Genomic DNA, 20,601 nt, shown 5'->3' on the forward strand with positions numbered 1-20,601 from the left:
ATGCTTGCCTTTGACTTGTTTTTATCAGACAGATTGTCCATACAGTACAGATTATAGACACAGTGAATCATTGATATTGCTGGGTTTTTAAATGAATGTTATTTTCTGATGGAGGTACTTACTACACCTGCAGCTCCTAACAGCTGTACATCTGTTGACATCTTACTAACCTTTTTTTGCTGTTAAGGTTTCTGTTGTGTTATTCTTTTACTATTTGATCCTGATGTTTTGGCTCCTTCTAGGTGACGGTGGTTGGGGTCAGTGGAGTAACTGGACAGAGTGTACCAAGTCATGCGGTGGGGGTGTTCGGAGCAGGAGGAGAGAGTGTGACAGTCCCAGTCCAGAGGGGGAGGGAAATTACTGCGAGGGGCTGGGGACTGAGGTTATCGCCTGTAACACTGACCACTGCCCAGGTATGTTTAGATTGTGTAGAATGCAGATGTGGGTGGGAGTGTGTTTTGTCTACATGTGCATATTAAAAGAGTACTCCACTGATGTAGCAATTCACCCTTATAACAAACTGTGTGTGTGTGTTTTCAGTGGCGCCATGTACCAAAGTGCCAGGCACAGTGTTCAGTAGCTGCGGTCCCTCCTGCCCACGCTCCTGTGATGACCTGGCAGTAAGTATCACACCAAACAAACAAAAAAACAAACTCCTTTTTCCAACCATTACCTCTGGTTTAAGACTAAGTCATGCTTTGTGGATAAAAATGTAGAATTCTGGTGCTGATGAGGGGATTTTTTTCCTGACCCACAGCACTGTGAGTGGCGTTGTGAGCCAGGGTGCTACTGTACAGAGGGAAAGATCCTGTCTGCTAACGGGACAGTCTGTGTAGAGAGAGAAGATTGTCCCTGCCTGGATCTCAGCACTGGACTCCGGCTGGAGCCAGGAGAGACCACTGCAGCCCCTGACGGGTGTAACAACTGGTCAGAATAATACACACACAGGGGCACATGTTGTACATTCATGTACACCATAATTACACACTCACAGAGAAGCAATCAGAAAGAAAGGACAAGAAAAGAATCATTATGTTGGTCTCTCCTCTTCATTTCAGCACCTGTGAGGGTGGGAGGCTCAACTGCACCAGATACCCTTGTCCAGGTGAGTTAGACCAGCTGCAAGTCTCTGTATGTACATTTGACATCATACACCCAATCATATCAAAAGGATGAAATGTCTTTATTTAGGATTTCATGACTGATAAAAAAATCTTTATTACATTCTGCAGAACATTTATACATATCTGGTAATGGCCTTAGCTTTAGACTGCACATCACTGTGTCTCTCCAGTGTCAGGCGGCTGGTGTGAGTGGTCAGACTGGACTCCGTGCTCCAGGACCTGTGGGGCAGAGTCAGTGTCCCGCTACAGAAGCTGTGGCTGTCCCGAGCCCAAGGCAGGAGGGGAGCCCTGCTCTGGAGAGCAGGAAATTCACAATGGGATCGGGGTTCAAATCCAGAGACAGCCCTGCCCTGTCATCACCTTCTGTCCAGGTAGGATGCCACCACTTCACTTTGTTAAGGTAGAAAGTCCAGTCAACTAACTAATCTGATAACATAACTTTTAGCTAGAATTCTTCACAGTAGGATGCTAATATTTGGTTTGACTAGGGGCTTAAGCAGGATCCAGATCCGTCATTTATTCTTTTAAATATAAGGCCATTGATTAATTGCTATATTTGTGTCAGTTTGTCCTCTGTAGCTCCCTAATTTTCTCTTCTTATTCTTCCTTTTTCTGTCTCTTCGTGCCTTTTTCTTGTCTTTTGACGTGGCTTTAGTCAGGTACACAACTATCACAGTAAACCTTGACATTCCCTCCTTTAAACCTCACACTGCCACACATAATTGTCTTGTTCCTTTCCCTCTCTCATTGCTTTCTTCAATGATTCTTTCCCTCACCCTGCCTCTAGTCCATGGTTCGTGGAGTCCCTGGTCAGCGTGGTCAGAGTGTGACGGGTGCGCCGGATCATCCACTCGCACCAGGGAGTGTAACAGCCCTCCTGCCAGGTTCGGTGGCCTGCCCTGTCTTGGAGAGAGCAGGCAGAGGCGCAGTTGCCACGACAACATTACGGTCTGCTCAGGTCAGTTAGCGGATAAATATGAAGACAGATTGAATAAAACACTGTGTTTGAAGTTGAGCTCTTGTGAAGATGTGAAAATAAATTAAACGGCCTTACAAGAAACAAGGTGGCGTTCCATCAGCATTTCTATATCTGTCCCTAGTGGTGAATCTTGGGAGAGAGAGAGAGAACATAGGTTGCTTGGGCTGAATTAAAAAAAAAAAGGGGCTGCTGAAATGAAATGGCTGTCTGAGAGGGAAGATTAATGAACTCTCTACTCTGGTTGAACTCTCCCTGCCCTCCCTGCTCTCCCATGTTCCCGTGCATGTCCAAACGCCACAGAATGATAACAGCAGTTACTGATAAACTCCAAGGTGACAGGCTTCTGCGCTGCTGCGATAAGCTGACAGGGCTGCAGTGTCAGGAAGGATTCAACCAAACAGTTCATCAATCATCCATTTCAGGAGTGCATTTTTTAAACTTTACACACAATCAGGAGGCTTCTTGGCTTTCCACTCCAGCTGTAATAGTGTTTAGTTTTAACTCACGTCATTAGACTGACCCACATCTGTTTTCATCCGGGGTCCTGTGCTTCTGATATTTGCCTCTGTCAAAATATGTAAGACTATTAAACCCATAACCATGCTTTACAAACTGTACTTCCTCCTGCAGACTGTGGCGGAGGCCAGGAGGAATGGCCTTGTGGGAAACCCTGTCCTCGCTCATGTTCAGATCTCCATGGTGACACAGTGTGCTTGGACTCCCCCGGGTGCAGCCGGACCTGCGGTTGTCCGGGTGACATGGTCCTCCAGGATGGTGTGTGCGTGGAGAGGGAGGAGTGTCGCTGCAAATACCACAACAGCTCTGCTACTGGTGAGATCCACAATCTACAGTCTACATAAAATTTAGACGTGAAAGCGGTCACACTGTGTGGGTAAACTGTGTTGGCATAAGCAGAGATGAATGTAATCAATAGATGTCTCTGATTTACTGTTGACAGTTATTAGGATATTGATTTGTTCTCTATTTTTCTCTCTTCCTCTCTTTTTGCTTTGATCTTTTGGCAGGTGGTCTAGATTCCAGTAATGCATCGTGGGTATGGCCTGGTGGGTCTGATTGGCAGTTTGTAAACTCAGGAGACAGCATCATCAGTGACTGCAAAAACTGGTACAGCACAACTGAATACTTCTGAAGCATTTTATATTCATGAGTATGAACACAAATAAATGAAAAAAACTATAATGAATTAATCAACAACATTAATGTCCTCTTTATCTTTCTTTGTTTTTGCGTTCATTCTCTCCCTGCTTTACCTCAGTTCGTGTGTGGCCGGGGTTTTGCAGTGTCAATCAGTCCCCGGTTGCCATGTTGATGGTGGCTGGAGCCAATGGGGAGCCTGGTCCATATGCTCGCTTCCATGTGGAGGAGGAGTCAAGTTCAGGAGACGCCAGTGTGACAATCCGTCTCCTCAGAGCGGTGGGAGAGGCTGTCTGGGAGTCGCTGAACAGCAGAAAGACTGCAACACACATGTGTGCACAGGTATTTATGTCTGGCCAGTCCCATGAGAGCTGGACTTGTAAGACTCAAACACAACATGGAAAAAAAGAGTTGATTTCTTAATTTACCCAATACATTGTCCTTCTAGATTAATTCAAGATGTTTGCTCCTTACATTTATAAGATGATTGTTCTCTGCATTTACAGAAAAAAGCAAGTTATGAATAGACATACAGTCTTAGAATAAAAATCTTTCTTTATGCTGTTGTAGCATATGTCTCTGTGTGTTTTTGCCTCCAGACTCGGTTGGCCCATGGCTCCCCTGGTCTCAGTGGTCGGTGTGTTCAGTCAGCTGTGGTGGAGGGCAGCAGTTCCGCTCTCGTATCTGCAGCTCTCCACCTTGCAGCGGCCTCAGCCGCCAGAGCAAGACCTGCAACAACCAGGTCTGCCTCGGTGAGTCCCTACCACCTATACAATATCCGTAGATATGGAATCAAACTTATTTTAATAGTAAGATCCAGGTCAACCTTGTAAAACTCAAATGGAAATTTTTGTAATCCGTGTCTCTGTGCTGACATTGTGTTGTTGGCAGAAGTGGGCTGCCCTCCTGGCAGGCTGTACAGGGAGTGTGAACGAGGTGAAGGTTGTCCATTCAGCTGCGCTCAGATCAGCGGCAGGGAGGGCTGCTACTCAGATGGCTGTGAGGAAGGCTGCCACTGCCCCCCACACACCTACCAACACCACGGACTCTGCTTGCGGGTGAGTTCTCTGCCATCAGTAACCTCAGCAGTCTGATAGATTGATGATGTGCACCTGAATAATGCTTCTACCAAACTGTGTAACACAAATGGACAAAAAAAATCCAAACAGTTATAATGAGCAAAAATTCTGTAGTGAGATTGTTATTCATGTGCTGTGATTGTTATTTGGTTATTTGTGTGTTTCAGGAGTGTCCGTGTCTGGTCGACAAAGAGTTTCTGGCCTCTCTTCAGAGTGTCTCTATCACGCCGGTCTCATCTCTGCTTCTCCATAACATCTCTGAGGGAGTGGAGCTCCAGTCTGGAGACACACTGGTTCATGACTGCAGCTCCTGGTGAGCAGAGAACTTTGGGAAATTTTGCAGCTACACTATATTTTATACAGTCTCACACTTTTTAAGTCTTTAAAATTTCTGGAAACCCCTTGGAATAAGATGTCCCAATTTAAGATCTCAATAAGCATCGAGCACCCTGGTTGTATATCAAATTAAAGCACATACTGTAGTTCCAAAATTGTGGCCTTAAGTCCACATTTCTAACATTTCAGCTGTCACTTTCTCATCACCATCACTGCTGTTATCAACCTCGTCACACTACTAGCACCACACCTCACTCTTCCTCCCGTGTGCTCCCTGTAGCGCCTGTGAGCATGGCAGGTGGAACTGTTCCTTAGAGCATTGCCCAGTTGACGGTGGTCTGTCACCATGGGGCCCTTGGAGCCCCTGCTCGCTGTCCTGTGGAGGTCTAGGACTGAAGACTCGCTCCAGGGGCTGCACGCAGCCTGCCCCGGCCCACGGAGGGAGAGACTGCCAGGGGCCAAGCCAGGAAACCACCTACTGCCAGGCCCCTGACTGCCCAGGTACAGGGGTTAGCGTACTGTAGGCATAGTAGGTACTGCATAGGTGTGTGTTTAGTTTGTGAGAGTTTTTTTCAAATTAAATTGAATCATGAATAAATGAAGAGCTATTCTTTATCTTTAGCTATATCTTTCATCTTGGTATCCATTACAAATAGTATTAATAAGGGAGTATATACTGCACAGTGTTTAATCGGTCACATTGCCAAATGTCTGAACTTGCACTGATATTGAGTTTTCACATGTTGTTGGCAGTTATAGTTGGTCCCACAGAAGAACCAGCCCTACCAGGTAATTAACCCTTCAGTTTTTCCTAGTTTTCCATTGTATTCTTTTATCTTACTTTCTTTCTTACAGATATTATTATTATATGTTTAAATATTGCACAAACAGAAACATAAAGTGTTGTGATTGGTTAAGGTTTTTTTGTAACCCTTTCAGCCAACATACATAATGAGACAAAGATTGGATTAAAATGTATGATGTCTGTCCTTCTCTCTCTACATCTTTATCCTCCATAGATGAGGATGCTGGCTTCTCTCCCTGGTCGTCATGGAGTCCCTGCACTAAGACCTGCAGTGATGCTCTCAGACCAGCAACCAAGTCCCGCCATCGACAATGTATCAAACCTCCCTGCTCTGGAAACTCTCACCAGGAGAAAGCCTGTAACCTTCCCCAGTGTCCAGGTATGACCACTGTGATCTATGATTCTGTGATTGATACATATTATCAGCCTCGTCCTGCTGCTGTCAGAGTCTATGATTGATACTTGTCAATACAGTAAAGATGAATTTCACAAACCATCTGCTTGCTACTCTGTAAGCCTCTGTAAATGTTGCTGCCTCCTGCCAATCAACCAGCCTTTTTGATGCAATAATAGCATCATGTGAGTAGTGATGATATAACAATCTGTGGGAGCCTGGACTCTGAGACCAGCTTGAAGTATGGAGCATGGGAAACTGAAGAAAAGGAACTGTTAATCTGTTTAAGAACCACTTTTGAATTTTGAGAAAGATACTCCACTTCAAATAGTTCAGTAGTTAAGAGTAGAATGCTGTAGTTGTATTGGGCAGCAACCACTTTTGAATGAGGGTGGCTGTGTGAACATTAAGCAAGCCACTGCTCACTAACATTATTTACAGGTAAAGACCACAAAATTTGTGATAAAATTAATGATTTGTGATTTGGATCCTGTGTGTGATGCAAGTAACAATCTGTATTTCCTCAGTAAAACACCTCCTCATAGAGCAGATTTCACAAAGTGATTGTTTGTGTAGTGGCTGGGTTTGTAATTACTACCACGCTTATCTCAGACGCAGCAGAACAGATTTTTAAGTGGACTCTTACTGACCAGCGCATGCATTACCAGAGATAAGTGCAGGCAAGCTGCATTATCTAGCAACTCTGCTGGAGAATATTTTGAATTATGTACACATAAGAGTTGATTAATTACGGTCTCACTGGGACTTTTTATGTAAGGTTTATGTTCTTACAAAAGAGGGTGAATAGTAGTTTGCATAAACAAAGGGAATACTGTCCTAAAAATGATAAGACCATGTTTTATGTGTGTTTGTGTGCATAATAAGCTACACTGATATTCATCTACTACTGTATGTAAAGCAGTTTTTGGTCTTTTGTGTTGTATTCCCAGGTGGTGGTGAAGTATGTGTTGGGGCTGACTGTGCACGGAGGAACTGTTCATGGACAGAGTGGGGGGAGTGGGGCTCTTGTTCGCGGTCCTGTGGAGTGGGACAGCAGCAGAGAATCCGAACCTTCCTCAGCCCCGGCACCAATGGCTCGTGGTGTGAAGACATCCTGGGAGGAAACCTGGAGCATCGCTTCTGTAACATCAAGCCCTGCCGAGGTCAACAAACAATGTTGAAATGATCAAGACTTGGTGTTTTTAGTTTTTACAATGTGTTTTACTTATTTTCCAATATATTTTCCAGAATGGTATGAAAATCCAACTGTAGAGACTAGAATAGATAGATAATTCATAACAGTGAACCATGGTTGTGATAATACTCATCAGAATTAAATTGGTTACAACATACTATTGTTGTGTTGTAATGTAGTACAAGCTCACTCTTCACTTTCTATTCTATACTGCGTTGCCATCAAATTAGAAAAAAATTGACAAGAATAGAAACAGACATGATGTTTATATTTTAGTGGAATGACTGAAACCAGTGACTCCCTGGCAGGGCCGGATTAACTCACAAAGGGGCCCCGGGGGACAAAAAGAGATGTGGGCCCCCAGTGACCCCCCTCAACTTGGTCTTCATTCATTGCATTATTTTTTGGATTGATTGGTAATTAATGAAATCAGTTCGATTCAGCTCAAATATATTAAATCAAATAATGAAGGCCTTAAAACCAGATTTGAGCTCTGGGCCACCTACAAGATTTCATAATAATGCAGGTGTTTCCTTAAGGCCTATATCATTTCAATTCATATTGTGCTTTAGTGGTGCTTGCAGTTTTATCAAATGAGACGGTGAACCTGGAGCCTTTGGGTTCCCTGTAGGTCTGGGGCCGCGGGGTAGTTGCCCAGTTGGTAATCCAGCCCTGCTGCCTGCAAGGCTGGAAAAGTACACCTCAGAAACCTAAAGGCTTTGCTTTAAAAAGCTGTCCACCATTCCAATGTGTATCAATCTGTATAATATGTAATAATAGCACTGTATTCATGAAGTGAGCACAATGTTATCATAACTGATAGAAATGAAAAAACATGCAAAAAACTGGTGTATGGCATTTTGTGTGTCCTAGTTTATATTAATGTTGTGTGTGTCTGTATGCTGTAGTGGATGGAGGTTGGTCCCGGTGGAGTCCCTGGTCCCGCTGTGATAAGCGCTGTGGTGGTGGGCGCTCCATACGCACTCGCTCCTGCTCCAGCCCTCCACCGAAGAACGGTGGAAAGAAATGTGAAGGAGAGAAAAACCAGGTCAAACCCTGCAACACCAAACCCTGCGGTGAGACAGACCCAACGTGAACACACATATACTTGTTAAGTTTAGACTATAGTGACCCCAGGGGTAGTTCATCCTGTGCGTGGACTGCTCATTAATTCAGCATATGGTCATTTTTTAAGGCAAGTCCTTTTGTTCAAAAAGTCAGCACAGCCTGTGATCAGCATTCTTGCTGAGGCACATTACGCGAAGGAAATGCCTGCAGCATCATGGGAAAATTCATGACCTTCTGTTTGCCTATTGTCAGATGAGAAAGGGTGCCCACCGGGCCAGGAGTTCGTGTCGTGTGCCAACCAGTGTCCCCAGCGCTGCTCAGACCTCCAGCAGGGCATAGAGTGCCAGAGCAACACAGAATGTCAACCCGGCTGTCGCTGCCCTAAAGGTACTGAGGCCACCATAGTTTTATTAAGAGATAAGACTGTGTGTGTGTGTGTGTGTGTGTGTGTGTGTGTGTGTTTCTGCATATCTGAGGGATTCTTCCCTAAAGGTTCTGTGCCTGCTGGAATTCAGCACATAAGCTCCATATATCACTGCAGCGTGCTTGTACATGTGTACGTGGCTATATAGGTGTGTATCTGAATTAGCTCGTGTGCTGTTAACCTAAAGCTAGTAATGACTGAAGTCACTATTACTGTAGCTAAAACTGGATATCCAAATGTTTCTTGCTGTTAATCTTCTTCAAATTTATCTTTTAATAAGGGTCAGTTTACTCAAATTACAAAAACATATTTTCTCACTTCCCCTTTCAGGATACAGTAGGTCTATTTTATATTTTTCTTTTTATCAACAAATCCTATGAAAAGAGCAAAAGCAACAATGAATTTATCCTACTGACAAATAAAATGTTTGTATCCAAAATCTGATAAATCTTGATATATCTATCTAGCTCCATTGTAGCTCCAAAAACTATTAAAAACACATCAATGAGCCACAATGAGCTATTGCATGGGTGACATGCGCCTTCATTACCACAGTCCCCAATAAATGCACCAATTCCTCCTGTCTGAGTAACTTTTGCTAAAAACTGCAGTGCTCAGCTTTTTTAGGAAGTTACTGAACATTTAAAAAAAATGAAAGTATTTATTTGTTACCCTTTTTTAAAGATTTAGATCTTCAGTAGGAAGCAATGGGCTTTGGATTGAATGCACAGCAGGTAAAACTGCGTTTCGATCGCAGGAGCTTTCCCCACATACTAAGAACCTTTTGAGGAACTCAGTTCCTCTACCTGTGTTTCCACCGCAGGGATCAGGGTCTAAATCAACTTCTATTGAGACTTTCCAAAAGTACAGGAACTTTGGGGGTGGGGTTTGCAGGGATGACCGTCGCTGATTAGTCAAACACACACAGCACTGCTTGTGCGCAGCTTCATTCATTAAACAAGGTAGTACTCTCTTGTAGATTTTAGGACAAGAGGAGGACATTTCTCTTCATTTCTTAACGTTTAAAGTAAAGTAAGTTGTCTGCTTCCTGACTCATTTTTTAAAAAGTGTGAGAGAAAAAAGAGATAGTGCGAGTGAGCTGAGAGCACCAGTGAGAGAGAGAGAGGTGCAGCGGTGGTGGTTGAGCGAACTAGAGAGGGAATGAAGAGAGGGAGCAGCGGTAGCGAGAACAAAACAGTGAATGATAGAAATAAAACATTTTCTGATTGTTTCACAGCTGTTACATTTTAAAGCACAAATAAATAACAAACATTCAACAGATGTTATACAATGGAGACATAAGCTCTTAGCTTCAGTTAGATTTTCCTCCTCTGCATTTCTCCTTTTCAGTCATTCATTACATCCAACTCATGCAGCAGTAAATACAAAGAACAGGACAAATCTGTGTTGTTGTTTCCTCATGTGTTAATACTGTCTCTAAATGTTGCCATCATTTTTAAGTTCCTCATGGGTCTAATTTGTATGAACTAGCTACATCCTCAGATGTGGAGGAAACTCAAACAGGACTGGACAATAGGGACTTTGGGTCCAAAGTACCTGGAACTTTTGGTGGAAGTCAGAAATCATTGAGAAACAGAGACTAAAGCATTGTTGGTTTTGGGCTTTTTATGAGATTTGTTGACAATAACAGAAATATAGAATATCAACATAGCCACTGCAACTTAACTTGTGGTGCTTAGAAGCACTGAATATATTTTCATAAATTCTGGATAATCCACAGGCCCCACTGGAACTACTTTCTACAGAAGAAACAGTGCCTATGAAAACTGTTGACTGTTTTTTCTATGGAATATCTTGGATAATTTTTTCCAGAAAAGAAATATTGCTGTTCAGTTTTTTAAATGTCATTTTTGAATCTCAGAGACAGATAGCTCAAACCTGGACAAATAAAACCAAAACCCATCTGCATGGCTACTGGCAAGAAACCACTAGAGGCATATGAGAACATATCTTTCTCTATTTTGGGCATTGTATGCATGTATTTGATAGCTGAGAGAGATGACAGGAAATAGTGGGAGAACGAGATGAAGACTGACATGCAACAAAGGTCCCCTGCGAGATGAACTGGGGACATTGCAGTTCATACAATAGTTAGTAACTTAACCTCAGGTCATCAGGGTGCTTTTTTTTTTTGTAGCAGCAGCTGCTGGTTAAGGTCAGTGAACTGACTGTAATGACATGGGATTTAAGAAACCTTGACACACTCCTTGTCTCATTTCATCAGCATAACTCATATTTTGATTGACTTGTGTATGTGCGTGTGTGTGTCCAGGCCAGTTGCAGCAGGACGGTGTGTGTGTGCAGCTGTGGCAGTGTGACTGTGTGGACTCACTGGGACAGGTTTGGGCGGCTGGCAGCTGGCACCAGGTGGACTGTAACAACTGTAGCTGCTCTGACGGACAGCTCCTCTGCACCAATCACAGCTGCCAGGCCACTTGCACTTGGAGCTCCTGGTCCAGTTGGGCGTCATGCAGCGTTTCCTGTGGGCAGGGCCAGAGAACCAGATACAGGTGAGGAAAAGAAACTAACACTCCTTTTTATACTTCTTCCACCCTTTTCACAGAGAGAGCAGTTTTTACTCCATGTACTTTTTATTGAAAGTGATTCAGTTTTCTGTTGTGTGTCAGATCTCTGATCTCAGAGACCGAGGGAACAGATTGCCAATTCGAGGAAGTCCAGCATAAGTCCTGTAACCCAGGACCTTGCCCGCCTCTCTGTCTCCATGACGACCAGGAGCTCAGTGTGGGAGACACCTGGCTGCAAGGAGAGTGTAAACAATGGTGAGATGGATGCACGCAAACAGAGGAAAATAATGGCTGATTAAGTGTTTGCACTGGAAAGGGAAATGAGAATTTAAGGGATTTCATTTTGTGCTTCAAATGTTCTCTAATTTGTTTTGCCTCCCAGCACATGCACTCCTGAGGGAGATTACTGCCAAGACATTGACTGCAGAGGTGGGCCACATTTATTTTAATGACAAAGAGTATATGCGCTAGGCCTAAATGCATGTAAATGTATTTACTGTTCACTTGTTTAGTTTTATTTAAAGAAAAAGACAATACAGACAATATATTTAAAAGATAAATGTAAATGAACCTGTGTGTTTATTCCAGTGGATGGTGGTTGGACCCCGTGGTCTGTGTGGTCTGACTGCTCAGTGACCTGTGGGCGGGGCACACAGGTTCGAACCCGTGCCTGCATCAACCCCCCACCACGTAACAACGGATCTCACTGTAATGGGCCGGAGAGAGAAACCCAGGACTGTCGCATCCCTCCTTGTCTGGGTTTGTATTGGCTAGTTCAAAATGCACTGAGGAGTATCTAAAATAATGTTATTACTGTATCTGTCTTAGCAGCTCTGTCACTAAAGCAAAGACACATCACTTCCATTTTTAAATGTTTTATATGTCTATGATATTTATAATTCCATGTATTATCTTGGAAAAGAAAATCGTAATCAAAACAGGGTAATGAAGTAAGTACCTTATTGACTCACTTATCTCTAGATGACCTTTGCCCCTGGTCGCCATGGTCACCATGTTCCCGGAGCTGTGGCGCAGGGTCTGTGGCGCGTCGCAGGGTGTGTGTGTGTGAGGAGGGAGGAGATGCAGCGTGTCCCACTGAGATCGAGGCTGAGAGGAACAGAGAGGAGACCCAACTGTGTTACAAACAGCCCTGTCCAAGTACAAACACACAAAACTCATCATGTTACTTTTTGCAGTAGTCAGCTCAGTATACTGATGCTAGAGAGTGTAGCAGAATGAATGCTTGGTTGAAGTTCCTGCTAGATGTCACAGGTTGCTGAAACTGTTCTCAGTCAGTTTATTATCTATTATGAGATACAGATCATATATTTATTGAAGATTGTGATAGGGGTAAATTTAGTTTGGTTTAAAAGTATTTTAGTAAATAAGGTATATTTTCCAGCCCTGTCCAGAGCTAAATTGGTCATCATGGTTGCTTATTGAATCTTTGTTTCTGATTTAACTGTACCATAGTAGTTGATTCTAGTAAGCTCTACAGCTCTTTATTGACTGCAAAAGAAGATAACCCAGTGTGTATAAATAGTTTCATTTTACACTGATAAACTCTGCAATACACTCAACATCAACAGAACCAACTGCGAAATACAAGTGCCCTTACAGGGATAAATAAAGTTGTATTGATTGATGGAGTTTTAAAACCACCGGGTCACATGAGCACAAGTTCAAGTGCTGCTTCACACAGATACTAAGTGAATCACAAATAACGTTAAGTGTTTCTTTAATCCTGCATGGAGCACCAGATCGGTTGATGTGTCTTTTCCTGCAGGTTGTCCCATGTCAGAGTGGAGTGTTTGGTCTGAGTGCTCCTGTGTGTCTCAGAGGCAGCAGCGCTACCGTGTCGCTCTGTCTCCCGCCACCAGGGGACAACAGTGCACTCCCGTTGAAACACAGAGCCGGTCGTGCAGCCTCAGTCAATGTGATGGTGAGTCTGTGTATGTATGGATGCTTACCTGTATGAACAGAGGCCTGTTTGTGATGTTGTGTGTCAGAATTCTCCCTAATGCTTGAGCTGCACTTGTTAAATAACTAGTGCAGCACAAAAATTGACTCACAGGCATTCAAAGACAATAAACGTTTTTTCATTCTGTCAAAATGTGTGGCTCATCCAGTGCATGTTTTTTTCTCTTCTTTGCAGACTGTGAAGCCCCCTTTGTGTACTCAGCATGTGGTGCTCCCTGTGAGAAGCATTGTGCACTGCACGGTCGTAAAGATCTGTGTTTAGGTGTCAGGGAGTGTACACCTGGCTGCTACTGCCCACAGGTGAAATTTTCATCAGCCCATATCAACTTATAGTATATACAGTGTACAGAACACATTAAAGTAGTCACACTTTCATTTCATTAATTCTGCACCAGAATACACTTGGCATAGATCGTAGCAATAAAAAATTCAGTCTGTGCTCTGGGTCCTTCTTCCAACTTCATACTTTCGATGAAGGTGTGAGCTTCATAGAGCTTCCCAACTGATATATAATCGGCAAATGACGTTTTGAAACATGGGTCTTCCAACATTTGCAACATTAATGTAAAAATAGCTTTTCTAAAGTCTGGGCCCTGGAACAGCACGTGTTTCTATATGAGAACAGAGCAAAAATATACTGGCATGAATTTAGAAAGTGAAATATGCTGCGCTACATTTTGATGTTAATACATCACTTTGATATGAGTTGTGATGACAATTTTATAATGTTATTTGGCCCAGTTTAGAAGCTTCCGGCTTTGATTTATTGCAAAAACCTGAAAAATCCTCTCTGATAGAGTGATGATATGTCCATACAGCAGCAATGAGGGGAGGTAATGAAATATGGAACAGAAAGCAGATCACCAGAAGCGTGGAACATGCCAGTAGTAGTTATCATAATTAATTTAACAACGATGGGTTACATCTGAATCATGTGTCATTGAATAGTTGAGTGATAAAACAATTATTAGCTACAACATAAATGCATAATATATTTTAAAATGGACTGTGTTCGCCTTAGTCGAAGTTGTCAACCAGTCTGTTTCCTCAAATCCTTGTTATATTCACTGAGCATCATTCTGTAGACACAAAGGGAAAGAACTGATAGCTTTATTCATGCCAGATTGTGAAAAAAAAAAACACAACAAAACAAAACAAATGGCACTATTGTTCTTTTTTTGTGAATTGTGTGTGTTTTTTTTTCTTTCCAGGGCCTGTTGCAGCAGAATGGTAGCTGTGTTCCTCCAGAGGAGTGTGGCTGTATCCACCTGCAACACCAAGCTTCTGGACAACCTCCCACACCTGTCACTGTCCCTCAGGGGGCCACGGTCACCATAGGCTGCAGTACCTGGTTAGACCTGGGCTTCTATCTACATATGTGTCTAATGTTTTCTCCTTTTATGCACTATTTGTTTGCCCTCTGCTTATCTGTTTGTCTCTGAGATCAGTGAGTCAGTTTGTTATTATTAATTGTTCGTTGGCTGTTCTGTCTTCCAGCCTTTGCCATGATGGGACTTTGCAGTGTGACATGAGAGAGTGTGAAGGTAAGTAAGCTATAGTGATAATGAATAATAGTGATGTAAAGAGGTCTTCCTTGAATAATCTCATCATCCTATTATCCTGCTCTTCTTTAAGTCATCCTCAGCGAGTGGTCAGCGTGGACTCCCTGTTCTCCCTGCGCACCCGCTTCCGTGCAGCACAGCACCTTTCCATCAGGGGTCGATGGAAGTAAAATGATCTCAGTCCAGAGGCGTTTCCGTGGCTGTTTGGACCTGGATTCTGGTCTTCCAGTGTCCGAAGACCAGGAGGGGAGTCAATGTCCAGGACCACTGGTAGAGGAGAGGCTGTGTCCAGATCCTAACATCTGCAGAGGTAATGGTGTTCGCCTGAAAGAGGGTCACTCTTACCCTAATCGAGAAATTCAGTCTGCCTTTGTCAAGCTCCAGTTCCTCCTTTAACTCCACAGTAGGGGAAAGTAATGAATGGGACAGTTTTACTCCACCAGAGTTCCCCTCAGCAAGCTGCAGCAGTTTGACATTTTGCTCCCATCAAAAGATTGCATGCAGACAACGCAGTGAACTAGTCAGAGTGTGACAAGCATGGCACCGTAGACAAAAATGAATTACAGATTGGGTCAGAGAGTGACTGTGGTGATGAAATGAATCTTTTGCCTTTCTCTGGAGATGAGTGGGTCTCAATCCCTTACCAAAATATGAGCAGAATGCAAGGAAAGGCAAGTTGATAGAGAGATGGGGCAGGAAATTATAAGTATTAACTTCCTCCTGCTCCTCGGTGGACATGTGGTCTTTTTTGGTTTGTTTACTGAGAGTTTGCTGGTTATGTTAAACTCTATTGGTTATTTTTATTCATGTTTGTTTTTATACATGTTTCGAAATCAAGTTAAATTAAATGAATTGTGTAGCACCTTTCAACAAAAAGGCAATTCAAATTGATTTACATAAAAAGACATTAAGATATAAAAGAAACACAAGGCAATATAAAAAGAAGTATATAAATAGGGTTTAAACAGAGATAAACACAAGCTAAAATGGTATACAACAAAACAAACTGCAGTTACCGTGCAGTGAGAGATATAAATAAATAGCACCAAATTTAATGAAATGTAGACAGGTTTCAATTTATATGAACTAATAATTTGAGTGTAACTCAAGTTTCATTGGAGTTTGTTCCAGATACATGGTGCACAAACTGAAACCTAATGCTGCTTTTTCCATGTTTAGTTTTGATCCTGTGGATAGAAAGCAAACCTGTCCCAGACCATCTGAGAGGTCTGGATGGTTCATAGCATAGCAGCAGATCAGAAATGTAATTTGGCCTTAAAATCAGTTCTTTGACACACAGGAAGCCTGTGCAAAGAGCTGAGAATTGGACTGATGTGGACTTTGTGAGGACTCCAGAATGTTCTGTATGACCTGCAGCTGCCTGGTCAACTTTTTAGAGAGACCTGTAAAGGCGCTATTACACCAGTTTAGCTTAAGAATAAAAGCATAGACATGTCCTGCTAAGACATGAGCCATTTAATTCTTGTTTGAGGAATTTGAGGTGAGCACTGACCTGATCGCTCTTAAACATAAACAATTATTTGAATTTTACTTTTCACTAAAGTAAATTGTGGCACATTCATTTATTAATTTATTCAGTGTACTTACTTACTTCCTTGTATGTATACAGTATATTCACTTGCTGATATTTTTATATAAATCTTTGTGTCATCTGCATAATTATGTTAAGATATTTTGTAGTTTTGTAGTTCTCCAGTCTGTGTAGTAGCAACTGAGGACAATTGAGGATATACAGTAAGAACAGCTAGATGTCTGATGGTGTGGAATGTCTAGTAAAATCTTAAGAGGTTTTTAGGTTTTTCTTTTTTTCCCAGGTTTTTTTCTGAGAATATTTATTGTGTGTCAGTTCACTGCTGCCAGCTTAAATGAATAGTCACCATCAGTAGATAGTTTAAGAGCTTGCAATCAGTATCCGTGGTAAAAAACGGCATTGTGCATCCCCACTGCTCCATTCTCATTATTCCCCAAAGGAGTGAAAATGGAAAAGGGATTTCAAGAAAGGAGGAGTTTAATGTCCATGTGTCTGTGGGGACACATGAAGTTGATTGGATTTGGTGTCGTTGTGTGTGCAAAGAATGATTCATCCTGAGCTCAGCTCTGTCATCCCTTTATTCTTCTCTGGCTCTTCCCCTTTGGATATGAATGGAAATGGTTCTGAATAGCTACTATGCCCAATGGACCTTAGGTTTGATTTGCATGTCAAATATTTGAAGTCTTGCACTTCATCATGGTGAGCTAATATCTAAAAACGTCTCAGTGAAGATAAACAATTATATTATCTACCCTGAATAAACAGGACAATCTTTAACCTACCTGTGATCTGTAAAACATAAATCTGACATGTCAGTAGCTCAAGTATGCTTGTACAAGAGTCGATAAACAGTAAATACACTTCTGTTATTGTTGATGATGAGTATGAAAGCTATTACAGCAGTCATCATAATAATTACAGTTATTATCATTTGGATGAGAGTTGAGGATGGTTATGATAATCACTGCTGTTCCAGATCTGTGTCAGTGGAGTGCATGGAGCACCTGGACAGTCTGTGCAGAGCCGTGCAGCGGTGGAGTCAGGCAGCGCTACAGGCGGCCCCTGGCCTCTGATCCAGGGCCCCACTGTAGGAGCCAACAGACACAGAGCCAGAGTTGCAACACAGGACTCTGCCCAGGTACAGCTGTCTTTTTAAATACTGGTATCCCAACATAAACACAAAGGAAGTCAACAAAATGCTGTTGTTGGTTCAAATCCTGTTCGAAGACCTGTTGAATGTCAATCCAGTCTATCTTTATAAATCCAAAACATGAGATAATCAAGGCTGATCTTTTCATTAATGAAAAGTGAGAGAGAAGTGATTTTCCTTGTTTCCTAGGTGAGCGCTGTGAGGATAGGGGGCGGATCTACCAAGAGGGTTGTGCCAATAAGTGTCCTCGCAGCTGCACTGACTTATGGGAGCATGTACAGTGTCTCCAAGGAGCCTGTCACTCAGGTAATGTTTTACTTCTTAAATGAACAGTAGCTGCTGCTTAATAAAAGACTCTTTGATCAACCAGGGCAATATCTGTTTCTCTGACCTTTTATTTCTCTTGCTTTCTTTCTCAGGTTGCCGTTGTCCAGAGGGACAGTTGCTGCAGGACAGCCACTGTGTGCCAGTGACAGAGTGTCGCTGTGGTATCCCATCAGGCAATGGGACACTGGAGTTCAGCCCTAAAGACAAGTATACCATGGACTGCAACACCTGGTGAGCATGGCTGTGTATGAATAAAATTTTTGGATATCATAATTTTTCTGATGAGAAGTGTACAATAGTTTGAGCTTTTATAAAAGTAAAATTAATCACCAGCACTGACAACCATGAAGAGCAGACAGCAGTCTGTTTAGGTCTGATAGTTGCTTCTACAGTTCAGATTTGTGTAACCATGACCTCAAGTTTATATCTCACCTCTCCACACACACACCCTCCATCTGCAGTGTGTGTGAGAATGGCACTCTGGTGTGCACCAAGCTTCCCTGCCCAGTGTATGAGCCCTGGAGCCCGTGGAGCACCTGCTCTGCTTCCTGTGGGCGTGGTCAGAGGACGAGGACACGCCTCTGCCAGGACACGGTGGACGGTCCTTCCTGTGCTGACACCATGCAGACAGAGAGCTGTGACCTGCCATCATGTCCAGGTCTGATATATCAACTATTGAAAATGTCAAAAATAACAAATTAAGTTGTCAGCACTCACAGATAAGTGTATATCACTTCTTTAATGATGCACAGCAACCAGTTTCAGCCCCAGACTTTCCTCAGCATTACTGAAACAATTGTGGGTTGAATCCTATTAAACAGCAGCCAGGAACCTGCTGGTGATTAAAACCAGCTGATACAAATCATCCAAACAGGCATCATCAGAAAACTAGTACCAACAAGAAAAATAACAAGAAAATCCAAAACCAAGCCACCCAAGGAGATGAACCATATTATGTGACTGCAATGACCAAACAATGACAGATTGATTTACACACTAACAAGAAAAATAGCATGTACATAAATAGGAACAACCATCCTCAAGGGACAAATATTAATCAGAAAATTAGTAAGAAAATAGTAACCAAACAGGAGGAAATATATCACGTGCTGTGATTACAACAGCCAGATAAAAGTCCAATAGATCTACTCAATATATCTCACATGTGATTGTATCAGAAAAAATATGTGACCGACAGATTTACCAAATATATCATACATTGTAAAAGTAATAGTCAGATAAGTGACCGATAGAAATGCATGTCTGTATATATGTAGACCATGTGCAAAACCTCCATACAAAGTGCAAATACATATACATAATTTAAAAACTATATCAATAAGTAATAGGAGGACAATATCAGGTATTGTGATCGCAACAGCCAGATCAGAGGCCAATAGGTATACACACAAACAATAAAAAATGTATGTATGCAAATATGAAGAACAGTGAGCAAATCCTCCACAGACCATACAAATGCATCCCAATAATACATATATTCATAAAAAACAAGACAGCAGCAATTCTTCGTTCACCCCCCCAAGATATTCAGTTTGCAAGTAGTGTTTTCATTATGCCTCTCTTTGGAGAAGTTTCCTCTCTCTATCACCTCCCCTCAACAACAATCTCGATACCCATAAAGCATAGGCTACGAACCCCGCGACCTGCAGAATTAAAGTGTCTGGCTACAGGAGACCTCTCGTCCCTATTTCTCATATTACTCTTGTGTTTGGAAATCCTTATTCTCAGTTCTCTTTTTGTCTCGTCACATAGCAAAACCCATAAGGACAATTCAGTTGGAGGACTACATGTGTGATCCTGCATGTGATTCTGCCCCTGACTTTCATTTTTCTGCCTGTGTGAGGATGTAAAAAATGGTCCCGTCTAATCATGGCATTACAATTCACAGAGTTGGAACAGGGAAAATTTCCCAGGGGAAGAGAACTTAAAAAATGTCCTAACATAGAGATCTGTCTTTCCCATATTCAATCGCTTATGAATATGGGAAAGATGACAAACTCTCAGCCCACAATGGGCTCATAGACAGTATATGCCAATGTTTTCTGACAATATTTTTGACTGACTGAGAAATAGGTGAGAAGGTCGTAGATATAACTAGAGACTGTAGTTTAAGAGGAGGAGGATTAGGTGCTATAAGGCTATCCCTATCGATTTCACGAGCACATAGGTCACCAGCCTGTCTCTCAAACTCCTCCTCAGAGCTACTAATTCTTCTTATTCTTAACAGTGACTATAGGGCAAGCTCCTTTTCAGGCTGTGTGGATGATAACTTGAGTAATGTAATTAGTACTGTAAAGTAAAATAATATCGTAAAGCCTCCAAACCTTCCTTATGGGTTACATTTGTGTATAAGCTTGCAATTATTGAAAATGTCCCAAAATGTCTTAGACTTGTAGACGTTTAGACATTTCATTTACTGAAAGTTGTTTCTGTCGTTGCTTTTCAATTCCTCCATCTTCGTCCTCCCTCTCAGCGGGATGTTTGTTGAGTGAGTGGTCACCCTGGAGTGAGTGCAGCACCACATGTGGCGGTGGGTTGTCCATGCGGAACAAGACGGTCCTTCGGGAGCCAGAGCCTGGTGGGATGGCCTGTGCTGGACCACTTGAACAGCACACTGTCTGTAACACCAACAGCTGCCTGCCCGGTAACACAAACACACACATCATTGGAGGTTTTATATTTAGCACATTCATGTATTAACTGAGCAGTAGAATTCCTGAATCCTAGTTAAAGAAACTGGTTTCCAAGCAACTCATGAGAGCCTTAATGGTGAATTTTCAAGCAAGTAAGCAAAGATGTGACTTCAAACCTGAGTGAGCCACATGAAATTAAGTATGCATGAATAAAGTAACTTACACATGCAGTATGTCTCTGTAGTGAAATATATATGAGACATGATGTCAT

General features: G+C 42.4%; 1 protein-coding gene across 11 annotated transcripts in view; it reads left to right on the plus strand.

The window, feature by feature from the left end:
• sspo (SCO-spondin) overlaps window positions 1–20,601 on the plus strand; it is an 88,567-nt gene that overhangs the window by 52,019 nt on the left and 15,947 nt on the right. For all 11 annotated transcript variants that reach the window (XM_042399209.1, XM_042399215.1, XM_042399212.1 and 8 more), the window contains 33 exons: window positions 243–413; window positions 541–620; window positions 758–927; window positions 1,059–1,105; window positions 1,295–1,495; window positions 1,912–2,082; window positions 2,734–2,934; window positions 3,129–3,228; window positions 3,380–3,600; window positions 3,858–4,010; window positions 4,150–4,316; window positions 4,505–4,650; window positions 4,954–5,174; window positions 5,427–5,462; window positions 5,693–5,857; window positions 6,823–7,035; window positions 7,976–8,143; window positions 8,388–8,522; window positions 10,853–11,090; window positions 11,208–11,360; window positions 11,488–11,534; window positions 11,694–11,864; window positions 12,087–12,263; window positions 12,892–13,047; window positions 13,261–13,385; window positions 14,297–14,436; window positions 14,583–14,629; window positions 14,721–14,957; window positions 17,176–17,337; window positions 17,539–17,655; window positions 17,769–17,907; window positions 18,138–18,334; window positions 20,171–20,341. In XM_042399209.1, the coding sequence (XP_042255143.1) occupies window positions 243–413; window positions 541–620; window positions 758–927; window positions 1,059–1,105; window positions 1,295–1,495; window positions 1,912–2,082; window positions 2,734–2,934; window positions 3,129–3,228; window positions 3,380–3,600; window positions 3,858–4,010; window positions 4,150–4,316; window positions 4,505–4,650; window positions 4,954–5,174; window positions 5,427–5,462; window positions 5,693–5,857; window positions 6,823–7,035; window positions 7,976–8,143; window positions 8,388–8,522; window positions 10,853–11,090; window positions 11,208–11,360; window positions 11,488–11,534; window positions 11,694–11,864; window positions 12,087–12,263; window positions 12,892–13,047; window positions 13,261–13,385; window positions 14,297–14,436; window positions 14,583–14,629; window positions 14,721–14,957; window positions 17,176–17,337; window positions 17,539–17,655; window positions 17,769–17,907; window positions 18,138–18,334; window positions 20,171–20,341 (5,043 nt within the window). The remainder of the gene's footprint in view (window positions 1–242; window positions 414–540; window positions 621–757; window positions 928–1,058; window positions 1,106–1,294; window positions 1,496–1,911; window positions 2,083–2,733; window positions 2,935–3,128; window positions 3,229–3,379; window positions 3,601–3,857; window positions 4,011–4,149; window positions 4,317–4,504; window positions 4,651–4,953; window positions 5,175–5,426; window positions 5,463–5,692; window positions 5,858–6,822; window positions 7,036–7,975; window positions 8,144–8,387; window positions 8,523–10,852; window positions 11,091–11,207; window positions 11,361–11,487; window positions 11,535–11,693; window positions 11,865–12,086; window positions 12,264–12,891; window positions 13,048–13,260; window positions 13,386–14,296; window positions 14,437–14,582; window positions 14,630–14,720; window positions 14,958–17,175; window positions 17,338–17,538; window positions 17,656–17,768; window positions 17,908–18,137; window positions 18,335–20,170; window positions 20,342–20,601) is intronic.

Source organism: Thunnus maccoyii, chromosome 21 (genome assembly GCF_910596095.1).
Source record: "Thunnus maccoyii chromosome 21, fThuMac1.1, whole genome shotgun sequence".
NCBI lineage: Eukaryota > Metazoa > Chordata > Actinopteri > Scombriformes > Scombridae > Thunnus > Thunnus maccoyii.